General features: G+C 39.1%; 1 protein-coding gene across 1 annotated transcript in view; it reads right to left on the bottom strand.

Moving 5' to 3' along the window:
- spns2 (spinster homolog 2 (Drosophila)) overlaps window positions 1-14040 on the bottom strand; it is a 175355-nt gene that overhangs the window by 46623 nt on the left and 114692 nt on the right. The window contains exon 4 of the mRNA XM_022667647.2: window positions 10178-10329. Within this exon, the coding sequence (XP_022523368.2) occupies window positions 10178-10329 (152 nt within the window). The remainder of the gene's footprint in view (window positions 1-10177; window positions 10330-14040) is intronic.

Raw genomic sequence — 14040 nt, 5'->3', positions numbered from 1 at the left:
AAATCTGAACATACCTTGTTAAATTTAGATTTTTTATAATGTTTAAGATATTCAAATCATTTAGAAATATGCTTAAATATCTCCCAGAGGTCCATTTATAACATGTATGGAAGCATTTGCTGAGACTCAAATTAAGACTAGAATTGGGCCAAATGTGATTCATACTCGGCAACTGGAAAGTTGGCACAAGTAGCTTGGATTGATTACCATAGTATACCTGGAAACATGCACCTAAAACTGATTCCTATATTATACTTGGCAACCGGGGTGCTGGCAGAAGTAGCTCGGACCGATTGCCATATTATCCCTGACAACAAAGGGTGTTGGCACATCGAGCTGCTTCCCATACATACTCAGCAATCCTTGGTTTGGCACATTCAGCTTGGGCTGATTCCCATATTATACTTAGCAACTGGGGTGCTGGCACATGCCAGTTCAATTGATTCTCATATTATACTCAGCAACCGGGATGCTGGCACATGCAGCTTGGGCCGATTCCTATATTTTTACTTGCCAACCAGGGTTTTGGCACATGCAGTTCGAGCTGATTTCCAAATTATATTTGGCAACAAAGATTCTGGCACAAATAGACTGTGCTGATTCCCAAATTATACTGGGCAACTAGGATTTTGGCGAATGCCAATATATAGTCAGCAACCGGTGTGTTGACACAAATAGATCGGGACAATTTCCATATTATACTCAGCAACCGAGGTGTTGGCACCTGCAGTTCGGGCCGATTCCCAAATTATACTTGGCGACCGAGATGTTGGCACAAATAGGTGGGCCGATTTCCACATTATTCTAGGCAATCCCATATTATACTTGGCAACCGGGGTGCTGGCACATGCAGTTAGGGCCGATTCCCAAATTATACTTGGCAACCGAGATGTTGGCACAAATAGATTGGGCCGATTCCCAAATTATACTGGGCAACCAGGGTTTTGGCACATGCAGTTCAAGCTGATTCCCATATATACTCAGCAACCGTGGTGCTGGCACATGCAGCTTGGGCTTATTCCTATATTATACTCAGCAACCGAGATGTTGGTGTGAGTAGATGGGGCAAATTCTTATATTATACTCTGCAACCGAGGTGTTGGTGTGAGTAGATGGGGCAAATTCTTATATTATACTCTGCAACCGAGGTGTTGGTGTGAGTAGATGGGGCAAATTCTTATCTTATACTCGGCAACCGAGGTGTTGGCATGAGTAGTTGGGGCAGATTCTTATATTATACTCGGCAACCGAGGTGTTGGTATGAGTAGATGGGGCAGATTCTTATATTATACTCAACAACCGAGATGTTGGTATGAGTAGATGGGGCAGATTCTCATATTATACTCAACAACCGAGATGTTGTATGAGTAGATGGGGCAGATTCTTATAATATACTCGGCAACCGAGATGTTGTATGAGTAGATGGGGCAGATTCTTATATTATACGTGGCAGCCGAGGTGTTGGTGTGAGTAGATGGGCAGATAATTCTACTTATTGCATTCAGCAATCAGAATCAGAATTGGGCCCACATTCAAATTCTAAATTAATTGATGAAAGCCAGGCTCTGAAACGGCCAGAGTGATTTTTAAACTATCTGGAAACGCAAATCATTTCTATTCTCTCAGACTCTCGCCTCCTTTCTGATGTCCTTGGTCCTCCTTGCCCTCATTGAGTGGAAAAGAACTTCATGAATAGCAAACAGAAGTAGCAGGAAATGAAGTATGTTTCCTTCCGAAAGGGCATCGTACCCTCTAGTTACTAAAAAAGCTCCTCTGTGTTATCACAACCCTTAGGATTTATGATCTAAGGCTAACGTGGAGGTCCTCCTTCAGCCATTAGGCCACGCGTGTGTTTACGGCCTGAAGATAGATACCTTCCCCAAGAGCAGAACAAACATTCTCCAGTTGACTTATGATAACATTTAAATATTATTAGGACAAACATTTATAAGCAGAAGCCAACGAGTCCCACCACATAAGAAATATGAGGCCTGGCTTTGATAATATAGCTGTACGATATTAAAACAGGAAGGGCGTTGAATTCCACAAACTTCATTTGTCTCCTGTCTGAAGTGCGCAGTAAAGCAGGCAGTGAGCTTAGCTGAAGCTGTTCCAGGACATTCCTCGCTTCAGCGATTCATAGAGACAACAGATAACATCACTGCCCCTGAAGGACGAAAAGGATTTAGACGCCATAAGGAGACTCACGCTGGAGCTACAGAGGAGAACGAGGCAAATGAAGCCCCTGAAGATACAAATGTCATTTTGATGGAATCACCTTGACGTTTCTAGTGACGAGTGAGCTTAAGAGCAATTACGATCAGAAGTTCAGATAAAGAGCAGCATGTTCTACATGTGCTGACATCAGTAGTGTGTACTTTCTATGCTGGCACTTGAAGTATAGTTTGTTCAGAAATAAACATGGGTAAACTGGGACTTACAGTCATATGAAAAAGTTTGGGCACCCCTATTAATCTTAATCATTTTTAGTTGTAAATATTTGGGTGTTTGCAACAGCCATTTCAGTTTGATATATCTAATAACTGATGGACACAGTAATATTTCAGGATTGAAATGAGGTTTATTGTACTAACAGAAAATGTGGAATATGCATTCAACCAAAATTTGACCAGTGCAAAAGTATGGGCACCCTTATCATTTTATTGATTTGAATACTCCTAACTACTTTTACTGACTTACTGAAGCACAAAATTGGTTTGGTAACCTCATTGAGCTTTGAACTTCATAGCCAGGTGTATCCAATCATGAGAAAAGGTATTTAAGGTGGCCAATTGCAAGTTGTTCTCCTATTTGAATCTCCTCTGAAGAGTGGCATCATGGGCTCATCAAAACAACTCTCAAATGATGTAAAAACAAAGATTATTCAACATAGTTGTCTCAGAGATTTAACCTGTCAGTTTCCACTGTGAGGAACATAGTAAGGAAATGGAAGACCACAGGGACAGTTCTTGTTAAGCCCAGAAGTGGCAGGCCAAGAAAAATATCAGAATTTGAGAATTTATAATATGAGAATTTATAAGACAAGTACTTCAAGGAAAAACAATGAAAAAACAAGCTTCACCTTGACATAAAACATAAAAGGAGAACCATCAATATTAGACAGTAGGATGATACCACCTGGCAGATTCCACATTAATCAAATATCCTGAATGGACCATTTCAAGATCTTAACCCTTTTTGCTTCCAAAAATCTATTAGTATTAATACAATATTTTTAAAGGTTAAAAAGCATTAATACTATTAAAAGTAACCTAAAAATGACAACCTTCGATTTTATTTTCCACAAATCTGTACACCTTCCCTTAAGGCCTAAAAAGACCTGAAAATACCCACTAGTAATAACCATTACACACTCTTAAAGACAAATGTGCTGCAGAAGAACTACCCTTGGCTCCCTAAAAAAAAATCCTCCACTGAAAATTACGGTATCTCAGATCCCCAAAACCGGTTCCTTCTACGGCTCTGTTCTTGGCACCTTCAAAAGAACACTATTTTAATGTAACATTAATGCGTGATACGATGGTATGTTAACATCATTTGATAACCTGTTGGCCTTGTTATTTTATAGAGATGTTTTCTTAATATCATTCCATTCAGGCCGGGACATTCCAACTCACAGCAGCTTCCTGTGTTCCCAAGCACAAGGCGTTAACCAGGCCCGATGCAATTAAAGCTCATTGTTTACAATTAACCACCCTGATCTGGCAAATAGTCCCACAGAGAAGCAGGCTGATACATGCCTCACAATGGATCTGTGTTTGTAAATATATAAAAAAAAGGAAAAAGGATATTTTGTCTCAGATATTTGGTCCTTTTCTCAAACTCTGTTAGTTTGCTTCCTAGTTTGTTGCTAATAGAAGCATATCGAAATCACTCGGCATTGTATTAGTGGTTGTTTAATTAATTACACACACTTGCTATTATTCTTAATAATCTGTGTGATTTTCTGTCATTGTATGATTTTCTCATCTAGATAATTAGCCAAAATTATGATATATTATAAAATATTACAGTATTACAAACATTGAGAATCAAATATGCTTACTTTGTTTGGATAAGTTTAAAAATTGAAACATAACTGTAACCCAAAAGTTCCCAAATAGTCCCCAAATAGTTCCATAGAATAAGTGCATACCTAGACCTGGACAATAAGGCCAATATTAGCATTGCAATATATCTTAATTTTAGATGATATGATATATTTTCAATATCAATATTAACAATATAAAAGCTACAGAAAAGCTGCCAGGACTTACAAACCTCTGAAACATGATCTAACCAAAATACAGTAATGAACCTTAATGAAAGTCAGAAAAGAATATTTGTATATGTTGTATATAATGTACAGTATACTAAAATATCAAACATGAGCTGTGGATTTCTGCAGCTCCTCCAGAGTGACCATGGTCCTCCTAGCTGCTTCTCTGACCAGTGCTCTCCTTGCTCATTGATCTGTCAGTTTGGGTAGCCATGTCTTGATGTCATGATGGATTGAACAGCACTCGTTGGGATGCTCAAAGCTTGGGATGTGTTTTTTATAATCTAACCCTGCTTTAAACTGCTTCACAACTTTGTCTTCATGATGCTGTTTGTTCACTAGTGCTTTCTAACAAACCACTGAGGCCTTCACAGTATTTATACTGAGACTACACTACTTGACTTTATTAACTAATTAAGTGATTTCTGAAGGCAATTGATTGCACTAGATTTTTTGTAGAGGTTTTAGAGTAAAGAGGGCTGAATACATTTCTTTTTCATGTCACACTTTTTAGATTTTTATTTGAATAAAACTTTGAAAACCATGTATCATTTTCGTTCCACTTCACAATTATGTGTTACTTTGTGTTGGTCTATCTTTTAAAATCTCAATAAAATATACATTAAGTCCATGGTTGTTAGCTGACAAAATCTGTATATGCTCTAGCTCTATACACATTTCATACACCAACGCCTTTATCTGTGTCATTGAACTTATTACCTCTCCAAAAATAAAGCCCAAGAGACCAGACACCATGTGAAGTTCCTACTGACTAACCTGACTGCAGAGAAGTCTAAAGAGGACAGGAACGAGAGAAAGTCTGTGTGTGTGTGTGTGTTTGTGAGTCCGATGTACTGGAAAAGTGATACAGGCACAGGAAGAACAAGCTGGAAACAGTAAGTCAGTTTTGGGCGACGCAGCTTCGGTTCTGTTCGATCCATAAGAACGCATTCGCTCTTGACCTCACAGAACGCCGTTCCCTCCGGATTCATTTATTGGCCGGAGAAAAGTTTTCCCTCTCCTCTCGCGCTCAGTCTTGAGCTCACTTCCTGGAAACGGTCATAACAACCTGGCTGCAGATAAACAGTCGGTGTCTGGAACAGGAAGTGAGGCGGCGGGGTTTGGCGTTCCGATCGCTGGCCTCTTATTGTTTCGGCTAATGGACGCTTTGTTAGCTATGGACCTTCTCGGCCTCTACATACCGAAACACTCGTGCGCCGACTGTTTCACCTTCCTGACATTTTATTCTACTGCAGTCAATCTCTCATGGATACCATTAGCAGCTACATTGCTGAAGCTCCAGGACCAGATTTCTGAATACAGGAATGTTAACATTTAGAGGTGAAACAGTTCAGAAGGCCGTGATTCGGCTAAACTAATGTTCAATCGTAGCGGTATATAAGCAGTATGTAAATTGATTAAGTTCAGGTTTTACCTCAGGGGATGGCTTGGGAAATCCCAGAGTTGTATAAGCTGCGAGGTGTTATTTTGTGAGTGATGATAATTACACAAATTATAGTTTAAGTGAGGCCTTACAGCGGGTGCCAGATGGATGGGACAATCTTTCAATTCCCATCAATTTTTTACAGAAAAATGGGCATTACTGCCTAGGGCTGCAACGATTAGTCAATATAATCGACAAAGTCGACTGTACTGTATTACATAAAGTGCTAGGGACAGAAATAATCGCTGACTAATCAACTAATCGAAAAAATAATCATCCGATTACAGAATAACATATTATAACAACCCACAGTGGACAGCAGTGCAGTTGATGGTAATGATCGTGACTGACGGCATCTGGCCAAAATTGTCCATTTCAACCATTACTACCAGCTTTGGTAGTAATCACATTATTTCTAAAGACTGATTAAAACATACCAAAACTATGTGCAATAATTTTTAAACTGAGTGCAATAATAATAATATGCAATATCTCTCCTGCTGGACTCTTGTATATTGTATATATATATATATATATATATATATATATATATATATATATATATATATATATATATATATATATATATATATATATATATATATATTTTTTTTTTTTTTTTCCAATTTTCCTTGTGTATGTTAATTGTTTACTGTAATGATGCTGCTGGAATTTAAATTTCCCTGAGGGAACCTCCCAAAGGGATCAATAAAGGTCTGTCTGTCTGTCTGTCTGTCTGTCTGTCTGTCTGTCTGTCTATCTATCTATCTATCTATCTATCTATCTATCTATCTATCTATCTATCTACATCCACATTTAATGCAGAAGATCCTAGAGTCATACCCTGCGACTTAGTAAAACATCCTTTGCCATCCATGATACATGGCAAACATCACTGAACACAAAATTAGTTACCAGCCAATGCATCATGTATACTGTTATGTACTGTACTGTTATGAGTATGATGTATAAAATCTTAAACAAAATGCAATGAAAAATACTTTTTTTTTTACACTATAGCTACAGTATCTCTTAATAAAGTTCTTATAAGTGACCCAGTTACAGTAATTACCAGTTTGTTTAATTGCTTAATAAGAGCATTGCAATGTTTTCATAATGCCCTGCAATTACTGAAGGCTTACAGATTAATGTCTCTTACTAATTTACTGTATCTCACAAATTTTAGAGCACAAGTGTAATAGCTTGAACTGCAGCGTTAATAGCTTATGATTGCACATTCTCTGGATTCTCTGGATTCTTGATAACTTGTTTTTTAGTTGATTGAATGCGGAGAGAACACAGTGATAATATGAATACTGCAGTAAATCTGCTGTTTGTCGTTTTTTTCTCGGAGTCTTATCTCCCCCCTCTGATGGGTTTTGGACATGAAACAAAAAAATACAACCCCATGTAGCTCAGCCGAACCAACTCAGCCGCAATGCACTGTGGGGAGTTTTCACAGCAAATAAGAATGCGCCTCATGTACCTTCCTGCTGCATGCATCCATTTTTTATCGCTCCTTCTATGTTCGTTTCTTATGCTCGTCTTTTTCAGCTTTGGCAAACAGAACCAGAAAAAAAAACTACTTGGAGTTTCGTCATTCTTGTCGATCATTCTCGTCTTCGTCCATGTGTGTCCATTTTGGATGTCAATCTCTCATCCTTTCACACATCCTGCTCATCTTTCTGCCTTCTGGTCCGTGGCAGCGACCGCACCGAAAGGTCTGCGCACCACTGGGCCCGGTTCTGTGAATCTGACCTTTACTGAGCTGAGATGGCGGTGCAGATAATGTTTCTGTCATGAGGCTCAATTTGCACAGCCTTTCTGTTTTCAAAATGGTCTGCTATAAAAAAATAAATAAATAACTCTCCAGGCTATTTAGGAACGGGAGAAAAATGGAAGTACAATGAAGTACCATGGAGGTCAAGCTGAGTCATAATTGTCTGATCCTCTCAGAGTCTCTCAGGGCCTCAGAGTCATTTGAATTGAGTCATTTGTGCTTTGTATGACCTTTCCATGGTAGTAGAAGCTTGGTGTCCATTTTTGGTGTTAGTGGTAGCATCCTCATTACTAGAGGAACAAGAACAGCAGGGGTCGGCAATAGGCAGGCATGAAACATCTGGCCCGTGAGGTTGTTTGAACTATTATGAACGATAATGAAAAAAAAAAAGCTTCTCTGGCGAGCTTTTGTTTACATGCCTCTCCTCTCTTTCTGTCGCACTTGGCGTGACTTTCGTTTTCCGCCTGTTCTTGGGCTCTCGATCTCCTTATAAGTGCGTTTTTTCCTGGCTGTGTCCCAATTCACTAGCCGGGGCAGTGGTAGTGTATTGTATCGCGACCCTGTCGACACAGGTTCGATCCCGCATGAGTAGCGTCGTATTTATTTATTTATTTGTCCTTTTTTCTTGGGTTTACCTGCTTTGAGATCAACTGTTCTGCAGTTGGGTTCAACAACCCTCTGGGCTGGGGAGCTACTAGTCTGTAGCACTTCATCCCATTACACTTCATTTTGCCAAAGCAGAAACACATAATGACCTGGAAAATATCTGGCCCACAGCAAAACTTAATTGATGACCCCTGAAGTAAAGTGTGTTAGTGTAAATGATAGTGAATGATTAGTGGTTCAGACGAGAAATGGCAGCCCATAGCTAGAGACCCTTATTCACCCTTCACTCCAACATCACAAGTTGAGAGGATTAGTAGAGAAGTGTATAATCTCTGCTTTAGATACTTTATTTTTTTGGTAGTTTGGACCATGGCATTATTAATATTGTATGTTGCTGTGGGAGGAGACTCTAAGTAGTAGTTAACCAGCTCTCCTCTCTGTGATAAGTGGAGCCAGGGATGAGAAATATGAAAGAGTTAAAGCTTCTGTGAACATCACATTTTTGAACAAGGTACATTTCATATTTATAGGACGTTAGATAGAAAGGAGAGGTTTCAGGCAAAGTTGTTACATGTAGTTAGTTATACTAGTTATTGCATGTAGCAACGAATATTAATCTTTACCCACCCAGCACTATATTATCATTATTGAAAAACGTTAGGGTTGTTTGTTAAAACTAATATTTGCATTCTGGTTTGAAGTAAGTAAGAGTTGAAAAGTCTTCTTTTTATAGTCATTTAAAAATAATATTTTTTTCAACCTGTCATCATCAGGTTTAATCCAATCTGACCTCTACTTTAAGTATAGTGAGGTTAGGAAGGAAAACATACACTGAAATAGACTTCAGCTTCTTTACAGCGCAGTTTAAATGGGTTCGTGTCTTGTGGAAAGCCTGAATGAGGCGTATTCATGTGACAGACAGTTTCTTTGGTGTGCCAAGCTCAGGGTGGGAAGTTCAAATACTGCTCTGTTCCTGTATTTGTGTTTTTGTGTTGTCTTTGCAAACAAGCCTGCCCATTTTATTCAATGCTTTAGTAAATAAAAACCTTAGTAAATGAACCTCCAGAAGCTTTAAAATAGGTACTTGAAAAGTTATTTTTCTGAAGATAGAGGTTATACATAGACAGAAGGCCAATTTATGGTTGTGCATAAAATCTACACTGTATCTTACACATGCATTACATGCATGGCTCTTTAAAGGTCTCCTTCTACTAAAATCCATATTTTTTGTGAAATGCTATAGGTCTCTCTGAGTTATATAATACTGTATATGAAACTGTTCTTTAGCCTCCATTGTCTGCAGTAGCTAGTAAAAGAACATCCTCAGAAATACAAGTTGATCAGAGAGATGTAAACTGTTGAAGCCAACCAGTGATGTCATGTCTCCCCCAACCTCGACTCAGGACTGCCCAAAAGCGGTCCTGATCTGAGGAGGAGCTTACAGCTCTGTTTACAGAGCTAGTTAGCGTTAGCTATCTTGTGTCAGTAGCTGTAGGTTTTAAATTGGATCTCCGGTTGATTACATGTTTAACTGAGACATTAAATATTCACTAGGGAAGCACGGTTTGCAAAGGCAGCACAACTCGACAGAACACCAGTCAAAGTGGGTGCCGTTCCCGTTGGATTTTATGATATAGAGCAGACTCTGGGGCTTCGACATAGTGAATCTGCCCAAGCACCGAATCACCAAGTCTGAGGTAAACCCTATACTAATCAAAGCCTTAATTTAAAGCCTTAGTGTTTTATATTACATGTACTCCAAACAGTACAGTAACTTACAAACCCTATATTAAAGCCCAGTCATGCAAAAAAATGTAAAATAAAAATAATAATAATAATAAAAATACCGCGATATACCGTGAAACCGTCAGAATCTTGAAAAATACCGTGATATGCGTTTTTACATACACCAAGTGTGGTGGCTTTTATACCGCTCATATCACTATCATATCGGATTGTATCGTATCGACTGAAATGAGGAAATTGAATATTGTGATGCAGATTTTTGCCATATCGCCCCGTAGGTAACAGTAAGTATCTTCCAAGCCTAAAGATGGACATTGCTTACCTTCCCAGTGGAATGGCCAGGTAGAAGACAGAGAGCATAATGGTTCTGCTATTGCTGGAGAACAGGTCCCCGATGATGGTAGGAGAGATAGAGGAGTAACTGGACTCTCCAATCCCTACCAGACCTCTGGACAGCACAAACAGCCAGTAGTACTGTGGGAAAAAATACAACATGATCAGAACATTTGATCAGAAACACAGATACACTGGTAATTATAGGCCATAACATCTATAACCTGAACTTGACCTGTACTCTACATTCAGAAAAACAAAAACACTATACCTTTACCTCACTATTATTTAATTTGATCTATTTTATAAGATACTAATTCTGATCCTGAGAGATGTTTCCTCTTTTTAAAAATAGTTTACTACTCCCTCTCTCACCCAGTAGACCAGTATCCAGCTTATTCAGCACCACTCCTTCATAAATCTGTTCTCTTCCACTGAAGATAATAGCACTATAGGGTGTGGATTTCCCAAGACTGCACAGACTGTTTAAAAAAGATCGATCCAGAATGAAAGGAAGACGACCTTTTTGCACAACCTTGCATTTGGGAGGCTATATATTCATAGGGGATGCTGCTAATAACAATAGGCCTTGATTTAGCCTTTAGCTTTGGTCTTGAAAAAAGGAACGATTGCAGTCGATGTTCAAAAGCTTTGGCAACATGTGGACAATGCACTCTGACCCAGGAGTGCTGGTTTAATGGTTCGAGCAAGGGGAAGGAAGCTGAAGCTGAAACAGCCCTTCCCAGAAAGGGAACTGGACTATGTGGGGTACATATACTGTATATATATGGCGATCCAAGTGGAGATGCTGCTGCAGTGTGTGTGTGCGTGGGCCAGAAAATGAGTGTCTGGTGGTTAAAATATGGGTCAGTATACATGAATCCGTTGAGAGATGGAGGCTAGGTCCAGATTTTTCTACACTCTATGGCCCCACCCTGTCTGCTGTGTCTGTCTTTTAAACTTTTCTCAGAGAAGTATTTTATATGTAGCTTAGAGACAGCAAGAACTGCAGAATGTGGACATTTTAAGCATTTTTAAAATATTTATTATTTATCCATTGATTTTTTTATTTTATTTATATTACAGTTTTAAGAAAAAATTCATCAACTTCATTTTTATATATAAAAAAACTGAAATTCTTCCTTTTCAATTTAAAACTGCACCTGAAGTGCGTCCTTAAAGCTTTCTCAGGTATCTCACGTATCCTTTTAAGAGTGTATAACTTAAGCCATTTATACATTAATAGAAAACAGGCATTCATAGATCTACAGCTCAGGAAAAAAACAAGAGACCACTTAAAATTAGTTTCTTTGATTTTACCAAATTGAAAACCTCTGGAATATAATCAAGAGGAAGATGGATGATCACAAGCCATCAAACCAAGCTGAACTGCTTGAATTTCTGCACCAGGAGTGGCATAAAGTTATCCAAAAGCAGTGTGTAAGACTGGTGGAGGAGCATATGCCAAGATGCATGAAAACTGTGATTAAAAAATACAGGATTGTTCCACCAAATATTGATTTCTGAACTCTTTAAACTTTTCTTTGCATTATTTAAGGTCTGAAAGCCCCTTTTTGCATCTTTTTTGTTATTTCAGTCATTTCTCATTTTCTGCAAATAAATGCTCTAAATGACAATATTTTTATTTGGAATTTGGGAAAAATTTTCTCCGTAGTTTATAGACTAAAACAACAATGTTCATTTTACTCAAACATATACCTATAAATAGCAAAATCAGAGATCTGTACATAACCAAGGTTAAAATGAGCTTGATAGGGTTTCATTAACCCTTCAAAAATGTCACTCGTCTATCTTTAGCTCATTTTCACACCCCTGTAACTACACTCTCTCTCTAGTTCTGTCGCTATATCTCTCCTTTCACACTATTTCTCTCTTTTCTCTCTTCCGCCTCTTTACATACTTGCTCACTGCATGCTCATTCAAAGTTATTCATAGCTACTGTAGGAAGCTGAAGATGCTGAAGAACATCCACAGGGCTGGAGTGAATGAATGTTGCCAGTATGGTAATTCTCTGGGGGGATGGCACGTAATCAGATTAGTGTTTGATGGAGAGTGAGAGACGTGAGGGAATGAGTGTGTGTGTGTGTGTGTGTGTTGGTGTGTGTAATATCACGCTCTGGTTTGTGTAATGTCTCTTGGGTCAGCTCATGTAGCTACCTGAGAAGCCAGCTGCTGTTTCCTGTTGATGCTAATGAGTAAAGCTGAAGTGTGTGTGTGCATGTGTTTCTGTAAAAGAAAAACATATTTAAAAGCTTGTGTCCCATGACTTTTGCCATTTCTCTTTAAAGCTAAATAACTCTGCAATTACCTGTGGGAATAACAGTGTGGGCAAGATTACACCAGACATTCTGGATACCATTTTTTGTTACCGTATTTTTCAGACTATAAGCCACACTTAAAATCCTTTAATTTTCCCCAAAATCTACAGTATGCCTAATAATCTGGTGCATTTTATGTATGAATTCTACCAGTCAGGTATTAAGGAGTGGTAAAGCCACTCTGCTTAAGTACAGCACTAAGGCTGGGTGCAGCAGCATTAGCATTAGCACTAGTTGCTTACCGCAGCACTAGCTCTTTCGCCGTTCAGAGGTGAGTATACTGGACTGTAGTCTGTGTATTTACCGTGTTAAAAAAAGATACATGGGACGAACTGCTAGCTGATAGTGCCCTGGGTTACCAGAACACTCAGGGTTCCATAGTGTAGCGCCATCAGGCCACATTTACGTCCCGTTAGCGCTGCACCCAGCCTTAGTGCTGGAGAAACTTCACTAAAAAAACTTACCCTTAGACAAAACATTGGAAATCTAAGCTTGCTGTAAATAAAGGGAAGTGCTTTAATAATCCAAATAAACAGTTTTCAGGAGAGAAATCTGTGTAGCTTAACATCCGGCGCTTGAAAATGTTTGTTTGCAGCTTTGTTTACTAAGGCGCTTCCCCATTTGAAGGGAAATATGACAACTCAATTCGATTTAAGCATCCTTACTAGTCCTTACTAATAATCCGGTGCACCTTATGTATTAAAAGAAAAGCAAAAAATAGACGTTCATTGATTCAGTGAGCCTTAGAATCCGAAAAATACAGTCATTTTTGATTAGTTGGCCAATGCTAATTAAAAAAAATATATATATGTATTCCTTCAGCTTCAATTCCTTTAGTTAAGTGCTTATGTGCACGTGAGGTTCTATTCTACTCCTCCTCAAGAAAAATGATGCCCAGCACAGTGCCCTGTGGCATCCAGTGTCCGTTCCAATTACAGGACATCCTTCTTTTCTTTTTCTGCTTTTTTAATCGTTCCAGTCTGTTCCACCTGACAGCCTTCGAGTGCGCCGGTTCGGCTGTACGGGGAGGAAAAAAACCCTCACTTATTGTGGAGGGTTACATAATTCCCAGCAGGCAGCGGGGGAATTACTCTGGAGTACGTGACAGGAATCGCCGCTGTGAGTAAAGCCGGGCAATCCTACTCCCCCACAAACACACACACACACACACACCCTCACACACACACACACACTCCCACTACCCTCAGCCTATACCCTGCGGTTTATAGCGGCTGCTGAACGTGACAGTAAAACTGCTGGTTTGGGAGCGGACAGCTGGAGAGCTGCTGGGGGGCTGCAGTGCAGAGAGAGAGAGAGAGAGAGAGAGAGAGAGAGAATGATGGTGGTATGGATTTTTTTTAAAGGAGGAGAAGAGGAAAAGAGGATGCAGGTGGTACATCAACACATCAACACCAGTACAAACACACATTCACATACATTACTGAATCTATTATAAATACAGTATATGTTATATACACTCTATGCATTTCCAGTAAACTAGCATTTTAAATAA

This window comes from Astyanax mexicanus, chromosome 1, assembly GCF_023375975.1.
Source record: "Astyanax mexicanus isolate ESR-SI-001 chromosome 1, AstMex3_surface, whole genome shotgun sequence".
NCBI classification, from domain to species: domain Eukaryota; kingdom Metazoa; phylum Chordata; class Actinopteri; order Characiformes; family Acestrorhamphidae; genus Astyanax; species Astyanax mexicanus.
The sequence above is the reverse complement of the archived record's forward strand: the minus strand, read 5'-3'. Positions and strand labels throughout refer to the sequence as shown.